At 54.0% G+C, this 25814-nt stretch overlaps 1 protein-coding gene across 2 annotated transcripts in view; it reads right to left on the reverse strand.

Annotated features, from left to right (window-relative positions):
- Positions 1–25814, reverse strand: part of FGF18 (fibroblast growth factor 18) — a 37511-nt gene that overhangs the window by 8681 nt on the left and 3016 nt on the right. For both annotated transcript variants that reach the window (XR_013378153.1, XM_077895551.1), the window contains exons 3-4: positions 13824–14004; positions 2222–2328 (exon numbers count right to left, since the gene is read on the reverse strand). Coding sequence is in view for 1 of the 2 variants with exons in the window: in XM_077895551.1 (XP_077751677.1) it covers positions 2222–2328; positions 13824–14004 (288 nt within the window). In the remaining variant the exon portion in view is untranslated. The remainder of the gene's footprint in view (positions 1–2221; positions 2329–13823; positions 14005–25814) is intronic.

A 25814-nucleotide genomic window follows, 5' to 3' on the forward strand; every position in this document is an offset into this window, starting at 1 on the left:
AATTCTGGCTGTGGGTTAAGACAGATGGTAGATGGTGTGGTCCCAGCGATGGGTTTTGAGATGGATTGGGGGTGGAAGACTGGGGATGCGCTGAGGCAACAGTTCCTGTAAGGTATGAAGCCAGAACAGAGGCAGTGGCAACGACGAAGAAAACACAAGGGTAACCCCAGGACCTTGGAGCCTGACTGCCTAGGAGGCTGGGATGGACCGGCACCCCAAGAGCCCGTGGCTTCTAGCTGCAGCAGACAGGAGGGCTGGGCTAGGCAGAGGCCAACAGGGGGCCCGCTCAGAACCACCCTGGGGCAGGTGGATTCGGGGGGGTGGGGTGGGGCATCCTTGGAGGGCCCGGGCCAGCCCAGAAGCCCGGAGCCCGCACGGGGATGGGGGAGCTGCCGCGAGGCGAGCGGGAAGGAGGGGGCCCTCCCTGGGCTGCGCCGAGCCAGCTGAACCGCCCCCAATATAATGACGGGAGAGGGCGAGGGGCAGGAAATCGGAGCCGGCTCCTGTGGAAGCGGTGACTCAGCGGCGGGCGGGCGGCGGGCGGCGGGCGGCGGGGCTGCTCCTCTGACCCCAGCGCGCCCTCCGGGGCTCACGCTGCCGGGAAGCGCGCAGACCGGGGCGGGGGGGGGGGCACCGGGCTCGGCCGAGGGGCTCCGCCGCGGGCAGGTCGGGCCTGGGAGGCCCCGCGCGGGCGGGACGGCAAAGCGCCACAGGAAACGCACGGCCCGGCCCGGGGACCCGCGCCCGCCCCTGTCCCCGCCCCGCCCCCCGCGCCCGCCCCGCCCCCGCCCCGCCCCCGCCCCCGCCCCCGCCCCGCCCCCGCCCCCGCCCCGCCGGCCGCCCGGGCCGCGGGAGGTGAATCACTAATTAAAACCACTCGTGGCGTCCGGCCGCTCGCTCGGCGGGTTACTCTTCCTGCGCTCTGAGAAGCCCGCTGGCGAGGGCAGTGCGGCTGGGACCTCCGCCTTCCAGACGGGCCTGGAGTCCCCGCAGCTCTAGGTGGGCCCTGGGACAAGTGCCTGGGACGGCGCCAAGCCTCAGCTTTCTCATCGCGAAGTGGGGGTGGTCGTGGTTGCGACCTCGCGGGATTATTGGGGAGTACTTTTTGCACAGCGCCTGGCAGAAAGTAGGTGCTCAATTAACAGAAGCTACTGGTGGTGTTATGATTAACAAATAATAAGCAACAATACTCTGCCCCAAGTCCCCGGCCTGTGACACTCTCCCCAGCACTAGGGTGTGGAGTAGGGAAGAGGGATCAGAGTTGAGGGATTCAGGAAAACAAACGCAGGGCCCCAGGGCTTGAACAGGAGTTGGGGCCGTGCTTTCTCCTCCCAACTACGCGTAATAAGGACAAATTACCAGCCAGGGCCTTGCTCCCAAGCAGGAAGAGCCATCCTCCTTAGAATCAGGATCTTACCCCCATAACCCAACTCCACCTGTCCAACAGGAGCATTATTACAAGTTGGATATGGGGATGAGTAGGGTCCCTACAAAGGGCAGGGAACATAAAGCATGACCCCATGGAGCTCCTGACAGTAACACCTTCCACTGGAAGACCCAAAGGAAGTAACTGTACGAACTTCACAAACAGGCACACCCAGGAAAAAAGGGGGACACCAGGCAGCACCCGTGGAAGCTCAGAGCCCCCGGCATGTGGGTCCACCCCACTCATACCCACATCCCACTCTAATTTCTTACACGCAGCTCTGCTGCCTATTCCAAAGTCATAAAATCTTCCTGAAACGCTGAAACTATGAGGCCCAGCGCTGAGGAGGCAGCTGGGTCCAGGAGGTACTATACTTCACAGCAAATCCCTGGCAAATGTTAAAAAACAATGCTGAAGCCCCAGCCCGTGGCCTGCGGCTTCCCTGTTCTCAGACAGCAGACACACACAGGCAGGGAGCCGCTGAGCCGCTCGGGGTTCACATCCAGCAGGAGAGATCGGGACCCTGCATGCTCCACAAAGTCACAGTCATGGATACCTCATACAGGCAGGCTGTGATGTGGGGGCAGAGAAGGAGCGAACGGAAGAGATTATAGTTAGAAACAATCTCTCTCTCTCTCTCTCTCTCTCTTTTTCTCTCTCTCCCTCTCTCTTTTCCTCTCCCCAGGCCTGTTTTCCATCTGGGCCTGACAAGGCCCTGAGCACCCTGTTCCAGGTCCCCAGAGTTGCCAGGGGGAACCTGCCCAAATACCCTGGGAATTCCAGACCATTACTCACCTTCCCCACGAGCTTGCCTTTCCGGTTCATACATAGGTAGAATTCCGTCTCCTTGCCCTTGATCCGGACTTGACTACCGAAGGTGTCTGTCTCCACTAGGAGCTGGGCTTCGAAAGGCAGAGAGAGAACAAGACACATTTTTTTACCAGGGGCAATGGTTTGGCCAAAAGGCTCAGCAACACGATCCCTGACCTTGTCCTCCGACCCCCTCACTGCTCCAACATCAGGCACGGGGGAGGCTTTGAACAGGTCTCATCCGAGCACCCTGCCCCTTATGCAGCCAGAGAAGTCTTCCAGTCATTTATTCTCCACCCCCAGCTCTCTTGACTCCACTTGGGACCTAGATGGCTCCAGCTGGATGGTTGTTCTGCCCCTGTGGCTAAATAGCAGTGTGTCCTCCCCAAATCACCCACCCAGACCGGCCCCTCACCTCTGTTCCCCAGAACAGGCTATTCACACAGCCACACGTATAACCCCAGAGAAGTAACAGTCTCTGGAATGAGAGCACAGAAAAATGTATGCAAGTTTGCATGGGCATGCTCACACCCTACCCCGCCTTGGGGGAAATCAAACTACTTCCTCCAAAATTTCGGTCAAAGGCCCCTTCCTCTAGGGCAAACATCTAGAACCCCTGCTAGTGTCCCCTCTCCACCACACTTTTGCCACCTGGAGTGGGGAAGGCCTCTCAAGAGGAGGTTTTTTGGCCCCTGGGAATGGAGCTATCTCCATAATATTCTGCTTTCCTCAATCAAGGCCACCAAGGCTGAAATGTAGCTAACTTCCAGGAGCCTGGAAGTCCCAAGCAGGACTCGATATGCCCTGGTTCAGAGTAGGAGACCCCATATTAAACCATCCTCCATAGAGCCTCCCTTAGGAGAGGGTGTCCAGAGCTGATCCCCCAAAGTCCTGACTGAGCAAGGACGTCAAACAGGTCAGCCCAGGTGGCTCAGCGGTTTAGCGCTGCCTTCGGCCCAGGGCATGATCCTGGAGACCTGGGATAGAGTCCCACGTCAGGCTCCCTGCATGGAGCCTGCTTCTCCCTCTGCCTGTGTTTCTGCCTCTCTCTCTCTCTCTCTGTCTCTCATGAATAAATAAATAAAATCTTTAAAAAAATAAATTTAAAAAAAAGGACGTCAAACAAAGGGTGACTGTCCCTTGATTAGGCGTGCTGTGTCCAGACCCCTCCCTGTCCCTCTGCCAATCCACTTTGTCTCCCCAGTAAGGTGCTGTGTGACTTCAGTAGGCCATGCACCGTATCTGAGTTCGTCTTGAACTCCGATGCCTGGTTCCCTCCCCAGCACCTCCTCCTACTGCTGCCTTCTTTGCCTATGACCCCCTCACCATTCTCACCCTCCCATCTCTGACCCTTTGCTTTCCAGCACCTGCCCCTCCCTCAGCCACAAACTTTTAATTTCAGTGACAAGGGACTTCCTTCTCCATAACAAAAATCATAGCCCTAAATACAGCATCTTTGGAGCCACAAAGAGTGTACCTCAGTGCCCCTAAAATACACTAGGTATGATTTTAATAAAAAAATTTAAAAATATATACCCTGGTGCCCTGCTGTGAAAATTAAAACCATCTGGAACTCAGGATTTCCAATAATTAATCTAGCCCTCCTTTGACACCACTACTAATTAAAATATGATACCCCACCTTTCCAAGGAAAATAAGAAGAATTTACATAAAATTTAAAGATCTAACAAGAATTCAGTAATTCTAGAAACAGGGAGGGAGGGGGAGGCACATTCTTCTCTCCACCTTCCCCCATCCCTAGTAAACACCAAGAGGAAAATATAAGCAACACGGAGATAGGGGGTTATAAGACCCCATCCTCCTTGCTCCCCTTTAATTCAAACTCCCTATAACTTTCCCTGGGAACCCAGGGCCAAACATTAGAGCAGCCTGGGGCTTGCTTTCTGCATCTGCTGGCAAAGCTCAGGCCCCACACAGGATGGAGATTGCGGGATTCAGGAGGGTCTCCCAATCCCAGGAGCTTCCAAAGAAGAAAACACACGTAAGGGGAAGACAAGAGATTGAGATTTGGAATATGCAGACCTAGGTATGAATCCCTGATCCCACCTGCCAACTGTGTGACCTTGGGTCTCAGTTTCCTCACCCATAAAATGGGTATAATCATCCTTACTCTTCAAAAGTTATTGTGAGGATTCCACAAAAGGGAGGCAGAAATGGCCTAGCACCTGTTCTCAGAGGCCAGGTAAGAGAAGTAACTATTATGTAAGTTTCGTAATAACTGCAAAACAAAACTGTTTTCTCCTAAAAACAAACACACACACACACACACACACACACACACACACACAGCATAGAGGGGAGGAGGAAAAATCCTATGTGTGGAAAAGGGTAGAAGTAGAGCCAAAGTGGCCTCCCCAGGCATGCCCTCTGACCTGAACTTCTTCAGCATCCTCCAGGGTCACAGGCATCCCACACTGTGAAGTGCATCAGAAAATGCCTTGGGCTGGGACTTATGGGGTCTGATTCCATTTCTGGCATGGCCATACTGGGCTGCATGACCTTTGAGCAAGTCACACCCACCTCTGAGTCTCAATCTCCTTACCTGTGCAGGGGGGGGAGGGGCCCAACCCTATTCTGATTCTCTGGGACTGGGGCAGAGCCTAGGAGACAGGTAGGGATAGAGACTATAGAAAGGGGGTCAGGCTCCAGGACTATGGCCCAGGTGACCCCAGGTGAGTCTGAGAGAAGACTGCCCTGTCTGCCTCTCCCAGTATGTACCTGGACCTCTGTCCTCAGAACAGTTCCTATCATTGTGGCTCCCACATGAGCCCACGAAGTATATACATCACCTTGAGTGTGGGTGGCTTTGTCCCCATTTTACAGTTTAGGAGACTGAGGCTCAGAGAAGTAACCCAGCAGCAGTGGCTGACATCAGGTCTGCCTACTTTCTGCTGGGGCCTGGGCACCAGGGGAGGGCCTCCAACTCCAGGGAGATGTAGTTCCCTGCCCCCACCCCCCACCCTCCCCTAACACTCATCAGCCACAACCCACCACATGAAGCCCTTTGCCTGAGCTGTCCAAAGGGGCTGGAGCTGGGGCTGGGCTGCACCTCCACCCCCACAAACCTAGCTGCCCTCACCCCAGCATGGGGAAGGTCTGCTCCAGATGCCATGCCGGGGAGCCAGAAGTCTGCTCTCCCCGACCACAGCAGGCCTTGCCGTGACCTAGACTCCACTCGGGCGCATGACATAATGAGAAGGGAGCTGGGCCAGAATTATGTAAAGTCTGCGGGGAGTAATAGCAGCAGCAGTTCTCAGAAAGAGAGAAAAAGAAAGAGAGGGCGAGAGGTGAAGAGAGAGACCCCACCCATCCAGGCCAGGTTTGCTCTACAGCCTACCTCGTCCACAGCATCACGTTGCCCCTTCTCATGACCCAAGCCCCCAACACGCAGCTCTCAGGAGCTTAGAAACCTCCTCTGGGCTCAATTCCATCCTAGAGGCCTGTACCAGGCCAGGTGGGAGGAGTATGGTCGTTATCTGGCTCCACTCCTCATCAGACCTCCTCTCCAGGCATCCCCTCCAGACTGCACAACTCAGCAGCCTCCTCCCTCTGCCAGAGAGATCCTTCTAAAATATAAAATTAATTTTATCTCTTCCCTGCTAAAATCCTCCTAGGGATCTCCAATTCACTTAAAATCTAGCCTCTTCATGGGGACTCATATGGGGGCACACACTACATCCCACCCTCACTCACAGCCCTCCAGCCAACAAGCCTCTTTGCTGCTCCTTTCTGACACACCAACACACTTCCACCTCAGGGCCTTTGCACTCAGCTGTTCCCTCTACCTGGAGGCTGCCTTGCCTAGAGCTTCCCATAGAGGCTTCATTTCTCTTAGGTTACCACTCAAATGTCACCTGCTCAGAGATTCCTTTCCTGGTCACACTGTCCAATGTCATACCACCATCTCCAGTCCAGCTCTACCCATTCCCTGCCCCACTGTCTTCAGAGCTCTTCTCCAAATGGTCTTAGTTGCTGTCTCTACCTACTGCAAGGTAAGCTCCTCTGCAGCAGGGCCTTATCTGTCTTATACATCACAGAGATTTCTAGCACCTCACCCATTCCTGGTAAATGACCAAGAAGTAAATTTTAGTAGATGCATAAACGGCTTTGTGAAGTAGACATGAGTAACACTAAGAGTTACAGAAAACCCAATTCAGGGAGGTGAAGGGACTGCCCAAGGACACACAGCTGGCCAAAGGAGGGCAGATGTGGAGACCCAGTCTGACTCCACAGTCAATGCTTGGCCACTCTGCTCCCCACTGATGTTCTCCTGGTACAATCCCTGCCACTCACTAGAACTCTGAGCTCCCACCCACCCGTCCCTGGTCTCAGGATTACTATCACATATACCGACCTGCTGTGTGACAAAAGGAAAAACCCTGTTCATCTCCAGGCCAGGCCTACGTGACCTGCAAGGCCTCTTTCTGTTCTGCCCCTCTAGAAATTATCAGTAATTTACATTTATTTAGAGTTTATGATGTGGTGGATATTGTTCTAACTCCCCTATATGCATTCTGTCCCTCATGATATCCTTACAATAATCCCATGAAGTTAGAACAGTTATTATCATCCCCATGTCACAGGTGAGAAAACAGAGTCCCAAGGTTATACCCATGAGGGAGCTGAAACCCAGGCAGGCTAGCCCAGAAGTCTTATCTTGTCCATCGCTCCCTTTACCTTCCCTCTGCATCAGCTCCTCTCCTGGGGGAGTGAGTGAGTGAGTAAGCACCAAAGGCAGGGAAGGTCTTTGCTTTGACCTTACTTTCCTGAGGCTGAGTGACTATCACCAGAGATGCCTACATCTCTAAAAACTCATACTGCTTTTTTTTCCTTCTCTTTTTTAAATGCTGAAGTAACAATAATAATTTAAAAATAACAACAAAGGGCACCTGGGTGGCTCAGTTGGTTAAGCATCTGCCTTTGGCTCAGGTCATGATCCCAGGATCCTGGGATGGAGCCTTGTATTGCGTTCCCTGCTCAGTGGGGAATCTGCTTCTCCCACTGCCCCTCCTCCCCGTTCATGCCCCCCCCTTTAATAAATAAATAAAATCTTTTTTTAAAGTCTTATTAAAAATTTTTTTAAAATAAAAGTTACAACGAATACTTGAGCATTTACCATCTGCCAGGGACTGTGCTTAGTCTAAATGTGCAGTGCCTCACTTGATCCTAAGTCCCAGAGGTAAAAACTATTACACCCATTTTATGGATGAAGAAACTGAAGCACTGAGTAGCTAAGTTACATGCTCAGAGTCACATGGTAGGGCCGGGATTTGAACACTGGCAGAGTAACTCCAGAGCTAGTCTGAGATTCAGAGGTAGGCAGAATGGGACGGACACACTGCAGGCCAGCTATCATAGAGAAAAAGGAAGTGACATTGATTGACTGACTGATTGACTGCTTGCAGTGTGACTCCCTAGCTGGGCCTGCTAGTGTGTGATCCGGGGCCTCACTTTGAAGACTTTTGGTTTGAAGCATAGGAAACAGGGGGGAAAGACACAGAGAAGCAGCCAAAAAAGCAGACAGAGACACAGTGCAAAGAGAGACACAGGAGACAGGAACCAAAGAGAGGGAGCCTGAGAGAACAAAGCTGGAGAGTAGGGGTTGCTTCCCCCCGCTTTCAGCCACAGGCTAAACCCCCCTTCAAGAGCTGCAGGCGAAGTCTGGGAGCCAGGAGCCCCCTGGGTCCCATGTGAGGTGGCCAGCAGCTGGCAGGCCTCTGTGTTTCCAGTGCTGACTGTGCTTCTGGCCACTCCCCAGGTGTCCTCCAGTGAGGAAATATCCTTGCCACAAAAGGCACTGGGAGGTCAAAGCAAATCAGTCCTCCCTCTCCCTGAAAGTGGAGCAGGTGGAGAGGAAGGGGCAGGGGCAAGGAAAGCTTTCTGGAAATGTTTCCACATCACTGTCCACACACACACACACACACACACACACACATACACACACAGTGTTTCTCCCAAAGTCCCCTTCTCCTAAAGTCCCCCAAGGAGGTTTGCAGGCCACGTGGGCTGGCTGGAAAGGAAGAGGGAAAAAATCAATAGGATTGATCAGGAGCTATATTTAATCCTAGCCATAGCTCTAGTGTGGCCATTTTAGCTGCAGAGTCAGCGAGGTGTGGGTGACCACTCTTCACTGGGGACAGAAGTTATGGGACATGAGCTCAAAGGGCAGGGATTTTAATGCCCCTTCCCAGCTGCAAGAGCCCTGGGGGAAGCCAGGTCTGTTGCTTCCTGTATCCCCTTAGCAGGATGCAGAGCCAGCAGGCTGAAAGGATGGAAGGGAGGATGAGAGGACCAGGAGAGGAGGAGGCAGGGAGCACTGATCTGCCAAGTGTCTACTGTGTGCCTGAGCTCTGTGCCAGGCACCTGCCTCAGGGGGAGCACTCCCAGACACACAGATGGCTCGTCCATGCAAGCACTGGCTCAGGCATATATCGAGCACCTGCTTGTGGCTGGTTCTGTGCATGGTGATACAGCAGTGAACAAAATAGACAAAAGCCCCCTACCCTCAAGGAGTTTGCATTATAACAAGAGAGACAAAGAGCAAAAGGCTAAATACATAACAGCATATCTAGTAGTAATAAGAGCTGGGTAGAAAAATATGCCTGAGAGGAGACAGAGATAGGAAGCCTCTGATAAGGAGACAATTGAATGGAAGCCTGAGTGAAAGGAGGGAGCAAGCCATTGAGGATATCTGGGAACGCAGCATGCTCAGGTTGAGAGGACAGCAAATGCAAAGGTCCTTAGGCGGGAACATGTCTGGCATGTTGGCTGGTGGGTGGGGCTGGCGCAGAGTGGGCAAGGAAGAGGCAGTGTGGCAATCAAGAGCCAGGCCATGCTGGGCCGATCCAAGAACTGGGATTTTATTCTCAGTGAGACAAGCGCCTTTGAGAGTGGAGTGACACGGTCTCACATTTCGGGCTGCTATATGTATGGACTATGGGCGTCAGACTCAGAAGGTACAAGGGTCTCTGCTGTGTCAGCCACATCAGCCCTTGCTCCTTGCTCAAACACAGCCCTCCAGGGGGTACCAGACTGAGGGAAAACGGGGACCAGAGGACTCCCCTCCTCATTTCATCTGCTCAGTAAAAGCCCCGGAACACACCACACACCTTCCTGTGTGAGCCACACAAGTCAGTCCTGATTATGCTTTGAGTTGCCCCATAATCATTTTATATCTTCACCCGGCAACCTTTCAGTGGGGACCTGCTTTCTGCCAAGCCTTGTACTGGATATGGGGACACACAGGAGGATCTCAACTTTCAAGGAGCTCATGTTCTCAGTGGGGGCAAGGTGAGCAGGAAGGTGCAGGCTGATGCTGGGATGGGCTGACTCCTCCCAACCCCACAGCAGTACCACAGCTGGAGGCACAGACTAATCCATGCCTGAGCTCTCTAGGAAGCCAGCATACACCCCATACCCAGTCCCCATGAATGGTGAGGAAGCCCGGGCTCAGGGAAGGAATGAGAAGGACCCAAGGACACATTGGAAGTTAGAGAACTAGATTCTTGCCACTCAGAGCCAGCCCCTGAGATGGAGCAGAGTCTGGCTTGGGAGTAGCGTGAGGGCTGGGACCAGGTGTGTCTTACCACCATATCCCAGGCCTCAATAATTCTGTGCTAAGTGAGGGAGGGACCCCAGCTCAGACCACACGCAACGAGAAGGTCCAAAGACCCTTCCTCCTCTGGCCCGACAGCAGCCATAACAGGCAGTCCTGCTGCTTGGAATCATGCTAAAGAAGCCTCCTTTACCAGCAGCTGACATGCCAGGGCCTCACTGATGCAAGACAGACATGGTCCCTTCTGGAAGCCCCAGGCATTAATCCCTGAGAGAGGAACCTCTACCAGAGCCCATGAGGGTACCCCCACACCCAAACAACAGCAATGAGTTCAAGTAATTATTCATATTTTTCCTTTAATAATCATACAATCTTTGAGCGTGAGATTTGCTCTCATTCCAATTACCCCATTTCAGAGAAAAGCAAACAGGATCAGAGAGGCTAACTCAGATCCGAGGTCTCCAGCTTGCAGGTGATGGAGCTAGATTCAAATCTTGTCCAACTCCAGAGTCTACGTTCTCAACCCCTCAAAAGATCACTTTCCTGGCTGACACGCCCCCTACAGGGGGGGATTGCTCAGGGGTTGTTCTAAGGACAGTCAGTCCTGGGAGGCAGGCCTACTGCAAAATGTTGGGTTTGGGGTTTTTTTATCACTTTTTTTTCTCTAATAGAAAAAGAAAAACCTTTTTTCAAATGAAAACAGGAAAGAATATCTAATTGTACCACTTATAAAAGCAGTGTTGCCCCCACACCACCAGTCCCACTGCCGGGGTCCCTACCCACTCCCTAAGCACAGACTCAGTCGGCCCTAGGCCTCAGGCCTCCTCTTCTAAAACTCCAGTTCTGTCACTGGCAGCCCTGCTTCCTGCAGCCAGGAGGACCTAATGCCTCCATACCCCGAGCTCAAGTGCATGAATCCTGGAGGCAGGCAGAGCGGGGCTCTCTCACCCTCTCTTGGCAGAGGAAGAAACTAAGCCGAGAGCCGGACATGCTTGCCCCAAGCTTTGCAGGCTGCTCAGTGGTAGAGCCGCAACAAAAGCCCAGGTGTCCTACCTCCTGGTGCGCTGCTGTTTCTGCAACATGGTGACTGACTGCAAGACAGAGGTGGCAGGGACCTAGTGCAGGAAGGGGAGGGGCTGATGTAACAATCCTAGGGGGGTGCGGTGGCCCTAACCTGGGCCATGGGCCTGCCAGCTGCCCCCCCTACCTAAACCTTTAGCTTCCTGGCTAGCACACCTGCCTCCAGAGCCTGGCCTGCCCTCAGGCATCTTAGAGTGCTCTGGGAAAGCTTTGGGGAGCCCTGGGGAGGTCTTCTTGCAGAACAGCATGGTGTGGGGGCCCCACTCACATCTACGCAGGTTTCAGCAAAGACCACTCACAGATATAAAGCAGGCCAAGAGCTCCTGGGCCGGGTACTAGGACAAAAGTGAGCCTTCTTCATCTTGTGCCTGCCCTGAGTTTCACACCTCAGGATGCCATGGCACCTGAGATTCTGAGTGCCTGTCAGGACTCCAGATCCCAGGTGTTTATGGGGACCCTGTTTATACTCAGCAGTTCCCAGACCACATTAAAACTGCATACAAATGCAAGCCTCAGACTGCATCATTCTTTCAGCAGCAGAGTCCTGAGAAGGAGGGACTGTCCTGGGTGGGTGGGGGGGCCTCGCCTGATGGGGGACTACTGGCTGCCCATCCCCCACAGGCAGGGCAGGCCCCGACCGCAGCCCCAACCTCCAGGCTGGCTTGGCCACATAAATCACCCTCCCAATAATATTTGTATTGATTATCTAGATTGGAAGCCTCAATTGGCTCCATTGTCTCACTTCCTCTCCCAGGGCTCACAGATGGGGTCCCTTCACCTCATCTGCGTTTCTAATGCGACACTTAAATGAAGCAGTCTCAGCAGCCAGCAAAGCCCCACACTGCCCTGGCTGTGGGGGGGTTGGAGGAGTGGTAAACATATTCCTTGAAAGTGAATGATTCAATCTGGGGTTTGTGGAGCTGGAGAAGCCAAAATGGGCTAGTTTCTGGATACGCAAAGTGTGGCCCAGCCACACCATCTGGGTGTGTGTTAGAAATGTGGAGCCCGGGACCCACCCCAGACCCACCAAATCAACATCAACATTTAACAAGATCCCTTGGCGATTTCCAGACGTGTGAATGTCTAAGAAGCACTGCTCTAGTCCAGCCCTTGTACTGGATAGACAGGAACCTGAGGCCCAGAGGAGGTGCAGGGCTCGCCTGATGTCACACAGCACGTGAAATCCCCTGAGTCTCTATCTGGCTCAGGAAGAGGAAATGAGAGGCAAGTAACTTCTGGAGTGAGGGGGTGGCCATTTCTGGGCTCCTCGCCCGCCAGAGCTCCTACCTCCTGTCTCAGGGCATGGACAGATGGTTCAGACCAGAGTCTGACCCCCCTGTACTCTCCCAGCCTGGAGGGGCCAGAGAGAGCTCCAGGGACTCCCCAGGAGGGCACCTCCCTCCCGCCCCGGCCAGCCAGCTGCCCCTTCCCTGGCAGCAACTGGACAGCAGATCCCAGGGAAAAGCACCACCTGGGTCTGCCCTGCCCAGTGGGGGGCATGGAGAAACAGAGGCCCCAGAGAGGCAGCCAGTGGAGGACCTGGGAGAAGTAGGGAGGAGGGACTGAAGGGAGGGAGGCAGGGAGGACAGAGACGGTAGGGAGGGGGAGATGGAGAGATGGACAGAAACAAAGAGGGGAAGGAGTGAGCACCAGGAAGGAGGGGAGAAGGACTCAGAGCTGCAGCAGCAGCAGCAAGACTGAGAAAGGAAGAAGGGGACAGAGGGAGGGAGGGAGGGGAATGGAGGCAGTAAAGAGTGATGGCACAGGAGAAGGGAAGCAGCTGGCCCAGGAGATGGGGAGCCCAGCCCGGCCCAGCCCTGCCCTGCCCGGCCTGCCCCAGCCCCCAGGAACGGTGCAGCTGCCACACTTGGGCCCTACCGTGAGGTCAGTCCTGCCCTGGGGCGGAGGGAAAATAAATGGTGTCCAAGATAAAAGGTCCAAGAAATTATTTGTCTTGTTGTCATGTCTTGACTGCAATGGGCAGGGGCCGGCGGGCAGGCGGGGCATCATCCCAGAAAAGCCTAGGCTGGCAGGCCCACGGTGTGCATGTGGGACCCTAGCCCCAGCCCCACGCCTTGGCCCACCCACAGCCCCAATTCCCCTGCCCAAGGCCAGCCTGGGGCGGAGGTGGTTGGGGGGGTAGGACGGTGATGGCCTGGGACACCTCCCAGAACCTGGCCGAAGAAGGCAAGAACCAGTGAGGCAGAGTCAGTATTTGCCCAGACTGGTACCAAAAATCCTCTCAAGGCTCTGGGGAAGTGGAGTCCTGTCTGTTTCTCTCACTGCTGAGGGCCTTTGTGAGCTGGGGGTTAAGGGGGGGGGGAGTCAGGGTGTCTCATTCCTCCCAGCCCCCCTTGCAGAGACAGCATGAGGTGAGTGATGGTTCCCAAACATCCCAGAGGAGGGCTGGATAGTTTCAGGGTCAAGGGCAGGTCAAAGGGACAGTAGCCCAAGGTGCTGTGAGCACCATTCCTCCCAGGTGTACAAGCCCAAGCTCACAGAGCACATACCCACACTCACACCCATGTACACACATGTGCACTCACACTCACACCAGGCTGATTTCCAGCACCACCAGCAGCATCCAAAAAAGCATTCCCTGGAGGCTCCCCCCTGTCTGAGCAACTGAACCTGGGGCTGGTGAAGCAATGCCATGGGGCGCAGCTACCTGCTTTAGGCCATGCCCAGGCAAGCCACTGATACCCACGGCAGCCGGCATTTACCAGCAAAAGCAATTTTCATTCCCATCTTCAATCAGTACTCCCACCAAGGCTCTCCGGGATACACTACTGCATCTCCAAGTTTACAGATGAGAAACCTGAGAGCCAGCTATGCCAGGTGCGAGATTGCACAGTCAGCACAGGGCAGAACTGGGATTTGAACCTGAGATCTCAGAGGTGCGCAGTGAGGGAGGAGGGAGTTGGCACCTACCATACTTGTCCCCGTCCTCGCCGCGGGCACTGATCCTGCGGCCCAGGACCTGGATGTGCTTCCCACTGGTCCGGCTGTAGAGCTGGTACAGCCGCAGCTGCTTACGGCTCACATCGTCCCGAGCCCGCGTCTGGTTCTCCACGTGGATGCGGAAGTCCACGTTCTCTTCGGCCGCCAGCACCTGGCCAGGGAGAGGGGCATCAGTGATCTACCTTGGAAGTCCTGGGTGCTCTGCCTGTAGGAGCCACGTTCACACCAAAGAGCCAGGGCCCCCTCCGTGCTGTCTCTGGACCAGGCCCTGGTGCAGACTCTCCTCCTCTGAGAGACTCACGCCTCCGCTGTTACCATCCCCATTTCACAGATGAGGCAACCGAGGCTCACAGCAGTGAGGCGTGTTGCCCCCAAGGTGGCCCAGCTGGGAAGTGGCAAATCTAAGAATCAGGCCTAGGTCTGCTGGACAATAAAGCCTGCTATCTTTCCACTAAAGCCTCAAGTTAAAGCAAGAAGTATGGAGCAAAGATTTCTCGTGTGACCTTAGGCACACAGATTCCTTCTCAATAAAACAGTAGAACAGAGCCCCTACCCTGATGACGCTCAGAGTGGCTGTGAGGATAAAGTGAGCAAGTGGGGAAGTATCAAAATCTATAATCTATATGAAGGTGGGGGAAGCGGGACGCCAGGGCGTGATCTGGGAGACACGGGATTGAGTCCCGCGTCGGGCTCCCGGCATGGAGCCTGCTTCTCCCTCTGCCTGTGTCTCTGCCTCTCTCTCTCTCTCTCTGTGTCTCTCATGAATAAATAAATAAAATCTTTTTAAAAAGGGGGGGGGTAGCCCGGGTGGCTCAGCGGTTTAGCGCCGCCTTCGGCCCAGGGCATGATCCTGGGGACCTAGGATTGAGTCCCACGTCAGGCTCCCTGCATGGAGCCTGCTTCTCCCTCTGCCTGTGTCTCTGCCTCTCTCTCTCCCTCTTTCTCTGTGTCTCTCATAAATAAAATCTTTAAAAAAAAAAAAAAAAAAGATGGGGGAAGGATGGGAGGCACAGCAGGAAGGGCAGAGGCCTGGTGAGTCCTCCTGGAAAGGAATGGGCCAGAATCCACTGTCATTTGTCCTCCAGGAGTTGATGTCCGGGGCCAACCCTTCCATGTCCAGAGAGTCCTCACACTCACCACACTCACCCAGCCTTTGCCCATATCCCTGGCCTCTCTTGGAGAACACTTCATTTTGCATCCCCCACCAAAATTCCCCATATCCCCAGAGGCTCAATTCATATGGGACCACATCCTCCAGGAAGCTGCCTCTGGTTTCCTGTGCCAACGTATATCCCTCTAGTCTCCCTTCCTGAACATGCCACCTCCTCACCAGCCTTCTGTTCCCCCTCTTGCCCTCTGGTTGTCTGTCTTCCACCAGACCCGATCACCTTGTATAATGTTCCCCCCTCCCCACCCTCCAAGGCTTCCCATCACATTTAGACAAAGGTCTCCATCAGGACTTCAAGGTCTTCAGGATGAGCCCCCTTTTCATCTTTTACTACTCCCTCACCCCCAACTATACTGACTGCCGTGTTATGCCACTGAGCATTCCAAACCCAAAACACACACCTGCCTCAGGGCCTTTGCACTTGCTCTTCCCTTGGCTTCAATGTTCTTTCCCAGATTTCTACACTCTGGCTCCTTTACCTCATTAGGGTCTCTGCTCAATGTCACATCCTGAGACAGGCCTTCTTTGACTGTTTTTCTGAAGCAGCCCCCACCTCTGTAACTTTCCATCTCTCTACTATGCTTTGTTTTTTCTTTCTAACATTGACCAACTTCACATAACACCTATTTATCTGGTTTTTGTCTGTCTCCCCTCAACATTACATTGGCAGCACCATGAAAGCTGGGGCTGTCTCCTTCTTGGTTTGCTGCTATATCCCATCCCCAGCATGTAGCACAGGAGAAACTCAAAAATTTGTTGAATGCATGAATGAATGAACAAATGAACATTGAAAAGATGTGGAGTCCTGTCATTCCATTTACTATTAAATTAGGTTTTATATGCCCTGCTAAATGTCTGCCTGTCCCTTCCCATCTTAACCATAAAGCTGAACAATTCTCAAAGCCCAGACAGCATTCTTGGTTTGTTCTGTGTGCCCATGAGGTCTGACATGATGCTGGGCACACAAGACCTCACTCCCATGAGAGCATGGCCTACCTAGCCCATCACAGAGCTCTTGGAGCCAGGGCTGCCCAAGCATCTGAATCACCTCTCAATCGTGAGCTCCCAAGGGCAGGGACCATGTTCTCCTCATTGCTACATCCCATGCCCCCCCCAGGGTCTCTGTCCTCAAGCTGACCTACACATGTCCCCTGATGAGCCTGGGCCTGGCAGGCATTCCAGCTGGATCATACTATTTATCCTTCACTATCATTGTCAGGGCAGAAGTATTATCCCACATCACAGATGAGAAAACTGAGGCCTCGAAGCTGAACTGACAAGGTCCCAGAACAAGCAATGGCAGAATCAGCCCCAGTTAAAGCCCCTCTTCCAGCCCCACATTGCAGGGCCCCACTTGCCCCACCAGCGCAGTCAGGAGGAGGTCCCGGGGCCAGAACCCAGGGTGTGCCCCTCCCTCACTCAGGGACCCTAGGCAGGTTACCAACCCTTCTGTTCTTCAGCTTCCTCACCTAAAAAATGAGAGAGGTGACAACAGCACCCACCTCATGGGCTGTTATGCAGATAAAATGGATAAAGTCTTAGAACAGTGCCCAGCACAGAGCGAGTACTCAGGAGCCTTAACTAAGAGAACACATGGGTGCCCTTTCAGAGGCTCACAAGGAAAGCCCTGCAGACTGAAGCCTTTCTGGAAGAGGGCACCTCTGCACACAATCGCAGTCTAGGAAGACGCTATTGCCTCTGAGCCTCCAGACAACCCAGCAACAGGGAAATGCTTGTCACCTCCACTTAACAGATGTAGAAACGAGGCTCAGAAAAGTTAACTCAGTGGCTTGGAGCCACAGAGCCAGGGGCATGGGGCCTGGCTGCCGGCCAGCCAAGGAGGCATACCCTTCACTCCCATTCTTCTTGATGGCCAGCCCCTGTCACCAATTCACAGCCAGAGTCTGACACCTGGGGCCCACTTCCTCTTATATCTTGATGCTCAGGGAGGGAAGAGCTCCAGCACTCCATGAGGTTTGCACCTGGTGGGCATGTGTCCTGAAGATCACCTCCGACCCCACCCCACCCCCCACCCCCGACTCGTGGCCCTCAACCTCCCCTCAACCTCCCTGGAATGAGCTCCCGAGGTAGGCTGGGCCCATCCCCTCCCCCAAGGGCCATCCTCCAGCCTCCTTTCCTGCCCTCCAACTCTCCTCCTGCTCACAAGAGACCTTATCGACCAGAGGTCAAACCAATCTCCTTACCCTGGGTCCCCAAGGGGAGCTGTCCTGCCCCAGAAGCCAGCCTCCCATTAACGATTTTCTCCCTGGCCCACTGGACAGAGGCAGTGCTGGTGACCCAGGGTCAGCAGGGGCTATCCGGTGGCCCTTCCCCAGGATGTGGGGGGAACAATTCATCTTGCCCAGCTTCCACCATTTAAGCCACATTCTGTGGTCACATCCTTCCCAAGGGAGGCAGCAGGGGTGGCTTCTGACACATAAACAGAATCCATCCTTCTGATAACGTAGAGAGACCCCTGGGTTTCCTGGGCAAGACCCTTGGGGAGCCCCAGGCATCTGCGTAGGTCAGGTCTTCTGCCTAGGGCACACTGCTCCCTCTGCCCAACTGACACCTTCCCTCAGGTATCTCCTCTGGAAGCCTTTCCTGCCCCCCACCCCAACCATCCCACACACAACTGGGTTAGGGCCTCTGGGCACTATTGTAATGGCTTATCATCCCCACAGTGCAGCTCACCCTGGGGTCTCCAGCTCTGGCGAATGTTTGCTAAATGACTGTGGCTAGGATTAAGGAAACCTGAAGGCCAAAATCAGCTCCACCACTCACCACCCAGACAAGCAGAGTGCTCCACAGAGGGGTGGCAAGGGGCATTCTTAAAGCTATCAATTACCAAGCTTTCCTCTGTTCCAGGCACTCTGCCGGAACCTTTAGATGTGGTACCTCCTCAGCCACTCCTGGAGGTGGGCCCCAGTTAGAGCTCACTTCATAGACTGGACCTTTGAGGCACTTCTCCAGGGCCACGGGAGCTGGAATGTGGGCAAGCATCTGCCTCAGGAACATCCTCTTCCTCCTGTTTTCCTGCTCAGAGTGGCAGGTGACCTGGCCTGAGAGGGGTCCTGTCTTCCAGGCTTTCCTGGAACAGTCAAAGCTGCTCTCCACTGGCTAACACCCCTCCAGGTGCACAGTCATCTGGGGTGTTGAGAAGCTGCAGCGTGAAAAAACGAGACTACTGCAGCACTCACAAGGGAAGCAGGGTTGGCACGTTCAGGACGTGTCCTTGGGTGGAGGAAGGCACCTTTGTTACTCTGCCTTCCCCCACCCCAGCTTCTCTTTTGGGTCTAAGTAGCTTTTCCCACAGCAGGATGGCCTATAGTGGGGTCCCCCTGCAGCCTAAGGTCCCCCCAGTGCCCCCCAGCCAGCCCCTTCCCTGCCCTAAGAGCTTGGGCTCTGGTGGAAACATTCACTTTCCAATCCAGGAATTGCACAGGGGTGACAATGGCCTGACAGGTTCAAATCTCCCCCAAGGTGTGCTGAGATCGCAGGCTCTGGCACAGACAAGGTGCCCAGTGGGACACAGCCCCCTGCCTAGGGCCCGGCCTGCACTCTCATCCTTGTGGGGCACAGCTCTCTAACACACAGGGTGGGGCCGGTTCCAACATCACAGTCCGCCTGGCTCCCCACGGCCCACAGCACAGTGTCCATTTGGGGGCCTTCAGTGTCCATTCGGGGTCCTTCCTGGTCCATTCGGCCAGCCTCTTCTACATTCTGCACCTCCTCCCTTCACCCTAGGGGTGAACCATCCATGGGATGAAAAGAGGCTGGGGTGTTCTCAATGCCAGCTCCCAGACATCAACCCAGGCCCCCTCTTACCAGGGCATCCATCAGCCACCCCTGCTCCCTCTGGTTGAAGATTCCGGCTTCACTGACCCACTCATGCTCTGAAGACATGTCTGGGGGCTTCCTATTTCTTCCCGGGCCACACCCCCATCTTCCACAGATGTCCGCCTCACCATGCATCACTTCTGCACACACGCTGCAAAAATGCACACACACCACACAGCACACATTCAACAAGATGACCAGCACTAAAGTGACCTCAGGGGTTGCCGGGCTCTACCCCAAATCACCGAATTGTTTTATTTCTTTAACCCTTGGTTTTCTCACTGGCAGAATGGGGACTGCATATCATATTTATCCCAGAGAAAGATGGTATTAGTAACAACAGCCACAAATGTTTTCTTTTTTCTTTCTTCTTGTGTTTTGAACAGCCACTACTTATTGAGCATTTCCTCCGTGCTAAGGATCACTTTAGGTAAATTGCCTTCTGTAATTCCCAGAGTGGCCCCATGAGTCAGTACAATTACTGTCCCCATTTCACAGATGAGGAAACTGAGGCTGGAGAGGTGCTATCACTTGTCCAAAGTCACACACTTGTGAGAAAAGAAATCAAGATTCAAGTCCCTGTCAGCCGAGAGCCCAAGCTCTCCAGCACTTTGCCCCGACCCGCCTTCACTCTCCCCTCCCTCCACCCCTCCTCCCCCTCTATTCAGGATGGCAACTGGTTCTGGCCACAAGCCATAGTTGGGGCAGGGACTGGAGAGGGATTAAACATGAAAGGGCTGAGGGCCTTGAGCTCACTCCCCCTACTCCAGAGGAGGATGGGGTCACACTGCCCCCTCCCGCCCAGGTCCCCATCATTGAGGCCTCCTACAATCCATGCCCCTGTCTCCAGGCAGCCTGCCCAGAAAGGGAGGGTCTCCTGGGTCCCCGGAGGGGCAGCCCACAGACTTCCGGCCACATTCCACCACCGCCTGCCTCCTCCTCCAGCGGTGGAGGTGCTGCCAGCCCTGCGGAGCGCTTTCGGAGCTTCTCCAAATTCTCAATTCACCCCTCTGGGAGTGGTCCCTGGTAAGCTCAGCCCCACTCTCCACACCCCAAAACGCAGCTCCCCAAACTCTTCCTAGAGAGCAGGCCTGGACTCAGGCCTGGGAGTTGCTGCCAGCCCCAGTGCTCTGTGGGTTACTAGCCGAGAGGGTGAAACTAACGTTGGCTCCCACTTGCTGGGCACTTGCTCTGTGCCAGGGCCTGAGCTAAGCACATTGCCGGCCTGGTCTGCTTCCTCACACAACCTGGGCAGGTCAGAATGATTACCATCGCTAGGACAAAGGGAGACACGGAGAGGCCAAGGGGCATACCCGCGTCGTACACAAAGCAACAGAGCCAAGATCTGAACCCATCTCTGGCTCTGGAGCCCACGAATTTCTGCCAGCTGGCATCTGCGGACAGAAAGGGGAGGAGGAAGGCGAAGCCCATCCCGGGATATGAGGTTGGCTCAGATGCACGCTCCTGTTCACCCCTCAACCCCAGGCTTCTCCCCTCTGTCTTGTCATATCCCCACACCCAGCCCAGCCAGAACAGTGACGTTGCAAAGGGCCCGTCCCGACCCCCCAGCCTGTCCATTAAGCTCCCAGGGCTATCAGTGTATTGATTGGCAGGGCTGAGGCATCAGCATGGGAGGGAGGTGCTGCCACCCAAGGCACCTGACTAGAAGCCCCTCTATCCACACATCAGCCTTCTCCATACAGATCGTCAATATGGGTGCCTCTGGCAGTCAATCCTGACGCCAGCCTGGGGAAGCAGCCAGGATCCCTAAAGACTCAAGCTCCCTTCTTTTCTTTCTTTTCCCCTTCCCTTAAAAGCACATGGGTGGGAGAGTGGTCCTGCCTGCCTACAAGATTATAAACAAGCCCTTTATTCCGGCATTCAATGCCCACCATGGCCTTTTACATCACCACTATTCCTGAACTTCATGCTCTAACTGGCTTGGAGTACCCAGAGCACATCAGGCTGTTCCCTGTTTTCATGCAGAGATGTTCCATGTGCCTGCAATGGCTTTTCCATACAGGTTCACAGTGTCTTCACTCAGTTTATTCCTAATATAAGGTACAAATGGGGCATCTTCCCTGGTCAGATCCTCTGGCCCCAAGCCTGGTTTCATGGCCCCTCACCAGAGTACCCATGGCACCCTTGAGCCCCTATCCCCCTGCACAGACCCCTCAGATTTCTCTCCTATCCCAAAGGCTAGGATAGGTCCTGAGCCCCCTTGCCCCACACCTGGTGTCAGAAGGGTTCTGAATCCAGATGCCTGGCCCCAGCTTCTCTGGGGCCCCTCCACTCACTGACTCAACATTCATCCTGCACACCAGGTCTGTGCCATGTGCCGTAGAGTACTCAGGATGGGTCCAGCCTCCCTTGACTTCCAGGAACCATGAGCTGGTAGACAAACAGGCCTCTAGACACACCAAAATCAAATGCCTACCTGCAGCTCACATTTACTTAACATTAATAATGATCCAAGTGCTGCACCAAGTCCTTCCCCCAGGGCAATCACAGTTCACCCCTATAGCAACCCCAAGAGGGGGTGCTACCCTAATGCCCACATTAAAGATAAGCCACAGAGAGGCCAAGCAATTTGCTCAGTCATGAAACTATGAAGTGATCAAGACAGGATGTGATCTAATGGGCTGAATCCAGAGCCTGAGCTCCTATGCATCCCTGAGAGCCCCATGGAGAGCACCCTGGGTCATGTGACAGTGACAAAGTACAAAGGGGCTCTAAGGCAGAAGTGGAATGGGGGTGAGGGAGGTAAATAAAGCTGTGCAAAGTGGCAGTCATCTCTTCACAGGGAACACTTTGAGAAAAAAGCTGAATGGATGCCTTCCTGGCATCCCCTCTAAAACCCAGTCCAAGGCCACCCATGCAGCATGTGTCCCATAAATGTTTGCTAATGAGAAGCAACATCATAACTGAGTACCTACTGCATACCTGGCCCAAGACATGACTTCAATTACACCTCCCAACAGGTCTGGGAGTGGTATTATCATCCCTATTTCCCATGTGATAAGGAGGCAGAGACTCAGGGAGGTTAAGGATCTTGCCCAGGCCCACACAGCCTGGGAGTGGTGCAATGAGGATTAGGTACAGACCTAAGTCCAAAGGCTGTGCTCTCAACTTCGACAAGAGGAGCCCTGAGGCCACTAATGCAAGGAATACATCCTTCCCAGCCTTCGTCAGCACCCCACAGAAGGGTATGGACCTAGTGCACAGACGGAGCAGCCAACTGAGCCAACAACTACGGTTACTCAGTTATTTCTGGAGTGCCAACCACTGTGCTACCTACTCTGTGTGTATTATCTCAGGTAGTCCCCACAGTGACCTGTAAGAAGTAGGTCCCTCTCATCACTCCACTTTACAGGTGGAGAAAACTGAAGTGCAAAAGACAGATTGTTAAGAAATTTGCCCAGCAGCACAGACACGATGCAAACCTAAGCATCTCTTATGCTAACGCCCATGCACTCAAGCTCCATCGAAGTCATCGAGCTCACCTCACTGATACCCAGGTATGTAAACTGAGGCCCAGAGAGGGGGATCATCCAATGAGCCAGTGACAAAGCCAGGACGGATCCCAGGGGTCCAGAGAGTGTTTCTGCTCTGTGGCCCAAGGGAGGCTTGTCCTTGGCCCCATCTTTGGCACAGGAGCATTTTAAATGGCCCACGGGCATTATACCATTTAGACGTCAGAGCAATAATATCCAAACATCTCCCAGCCCCTATCAGCAAGCCTGATTAAAGCCTGAGGGGCCAATTTACCCACTGATGTTCCAAAATAAGTCCCCATACTCAGCCCCCTCTGAGGCCCAGGGGCTCTCCCCCAGCCTAGGGCCACCCTGGCAAGACCCCTGGCACTGCCCTATCCCTGTGTGTTCAACCACAGTCCTTGGGAGTGGGCAGCAGACTGACCCAGCAAAAAAATATGGAGCACACAGAGATGGAACAGAAAGCCCCTGTCCTCAGAAAGGAACCAATCCACATCTTCCCTCTCCTAGTCACTGGAGGTGACAGTGCCCTGGGAAGGGGAGCTTACCATACTGATATGGGTAAGGGGGCAAGGGAGCCCTCCCAAAACAAGAGACACAGGGGCTACTGCCCCTGCCTTGCACTGGCCCCTGCTCTACATCTTTAGGAAGCAGAGATTGGTTGGTTGGTTGTTTTCTTTCCATCTTACCACGTGCAGAAGCTGACTCTGGAGAGGTTAAGTAACTTGCTCAATGTCATAGAGCAAAGATATGGCAGTGTGACAACTGGAACCAGGCTGGCACACTCCAGATCCCTCATACTGCTGTTTAATAAGCCTGGAGCCTAGTGCTAGGTGACCCAGAGTTGAAGCCAGTTCTGCCTCCCTCTTGCCATGTGGCCAGAGGCAGGTTATCTCATGCCTCTGAGCCTCACTTTCTTGTCTGCAGAATTCCCTAATTCCAGGCTGGTTGTGAGGCTTAGCCTCCATGATGTGAGAAAGTGCCTGCCTGTCACATAGTAAGCACACAACACCTGGTGGTGCCTACAAGTATTGTTGTCAGCCTCACATGCCTGCACCCTGATTACCCACACCTACACCTCTCCTGCTAGAGGATGAGGTCAGAACCAGAAGGTCCTGCTGAGGCTAGGAAGTCTCCTCCCTGGCACCCTCCATCTCCGTTTAGGGGCCCAATGTGCTCTCAGATCTACTCCAAGCCAGTGTCAACTGGCGGTGCTAAGCACAAGATATTTTAACAATCTACCTCCTTATCTCAGAGTGGGTAACCGGCTCTGGGGCTACAGAAATGCTGGCGGGGTCCCTTCCTCCTCTTTGCTACTGGGAAAGAAGCTGAGAGGAGAGTGCCGAATCCCCCAGGTCCTACCCTCCAAAACACCACCCCTGGCTCTGGGACCCTTTCAGTTCAGGACATTCTAGGGAAATCAGGGCCTGCAGACTCCGAGTCAGGTACCCTTCAGCAGAGACACCTATCCAGGCTCTGACCATCTGCACCATGGGGACCCTAGCAGTGAGAATCCAAGGGAAGCTCTCACTGAGAACCCCTAGCATGCCTCTTGGAACTCCATTTCCCCACCAGTATTCTTTCTGAATAATTTCAGTGTTCTTCCTGAAAAAGTCTGTCTGGGGTCATGGAAAGAACACAAGATCTTGAATCCAGAGTCTTGAGTCTTAGCATTGTCCTTGAGCAAATTTCTTCTCCACTCTGTGCCTCAGTTTCTCCAACTGTGAAGTAAGAATATTACCCCTCCTACTTCAGGAGGAAGAATGATAGGAAGAAGGAAACAAGCTTCCAGATGCAAGAGCCTTGGGGTCTTGCTTAGTTGGACAAAAGCAGGACGTGCAAGGCCCCCGTATTTCTCAGGAGGTAGGTAGGATCACAGAAACTCAGGTTTATCTGGCACTCTCCCTTCTAGAATGGGAGCATCTTGAGGCCAGGAACTGACTAGTCTTGTTCTCAGGGCCAGCATGAAGCAGGTTTCTCCCTCCCTTCCTTCCTTCCTTCCTTCCTTCCTTCCTTCCTTCCTTCCTTCCTTCCTTTCTTTTTTTTAAGATTTTATTTGTTTATTCATGAGAGACTCACAGAGAAAGAGAGAGAGAGAGAGAGAGGCACAGACACAGGCAGAGGGAGAAAGGCTCCATGCAGGGAGCCTGACATGGGACTCGATCCCGGGACTCCAGGATCACACCCTGGGCTAATAGCAGCTCTAAACCGCTGAGCCACACCAGGCTGCCCATGAAGCAGTTTTCTAGCAAGTATTTGTTGAAGGGACACCTGACTGGACAGATAGATGGATGATGTCACCCCATTTTAAGAAGTTAAAAATGCTACCCAACAGACAGCTTCCCATCCTCCTTGTGTCCCAAAGCACTCGGTCTCTGGCTTTCCTATTCTAACCAACCAGAAGAGAGATTCTAAGCCTCACTTAAGAAGCCAGATGTGGGGGGTGGCCAGGCCAATGGGGGGCGTGGAAGGAAACTTCAAAACTTGAACACACCGTGCAGTGGGAGAGGAAGTGGAGCTTGGGAGGACAAGGGGTGGGTGGTAGAAGCCCCCCTTCCCTGGATCGCCTCAAGCCTGGCCTGTCTGGGGAAGGCCAGGACCTAGCCGAGCCTGGCGGTAGGAACAATGTCAGGCAGGTGCCGGCCAAGCTGCGTGAAAGGCCCAGCCCGGTGTCATTGTCAGCGCTCAGCCAAGTGCAGAAAAGCAATTTACTGGTCACGCCGCCTGCTCCCCTCGGAAATTTTTAAAATTCTTCCGATTTGAGCTATCCGCAGTGTCCCAAGTCGTGTGGAGAAGGGATTTTATTAAATTCCCAGCTTCCTGCTTCCTGGGGTGGCCAGCAGGGGCGGGGTGGGGGGAGAAGGCGGGGCTCACCACATGAGGGGCCCAAGGGGAAGGCAGTGTCTGGCATTGACTGTTGTGCTCTCTCAAAAATGTGGCTGGAGGTGGGGGCACATTCTGGACCTGAGGGCTGATGGATGGGGAGAAAGGAGGAGCCCAGAAACTCCATTGCTAAGAATGGAGCAGTCCCCCAAACCAGGGAGGTAAGGATGGGAAGGGCACAGGTATATCTATTTCTCAGCAGAACAAAGCACCCTCCCAGGTGGATGAAAATTTCTAAACCTTCTTCCACACCTATCATGTATCACATCAGCCTCAAGGCCACCCATTTCACCAATGACGAAGCTAAGACTCACGGAGGCAAGATGACGCTGGGGCTCCAGCCCAGTCCACCAGACTGCAAAGCTCTGAGCCCTTCCCGCCATGCAGGGAGGCCTCCCCAGCCCCTGCTCACCCAGGGAGCTCCTGTCACCCTCTCTAAGTGTACCCTGGCAGAGAAGTGGCTGGTCTCCCTATGCCTGTCCAAGGCCACCTCTGCAAGGAGCAGACTTCACACTCCCAGCCACCAACACTTGAGGCCTACCTTTCACCTCTACCTCTAATGGCCACTCTACCTTT

The sequence above is a fragment of the Canis aureus genome, chromosome 4, assembly GCF_053574225.1.
Source record: "Canis aureus isolate CA01 chromosome 4, VMU_Caureus_v.1.0, whole genome shotgun sequence".
Taxonomy (NCBI): Eukaryota; Metazoa; Chordata; class Mammalia; order Carnivora; family Canidae; genus Canis; species Canis aureus.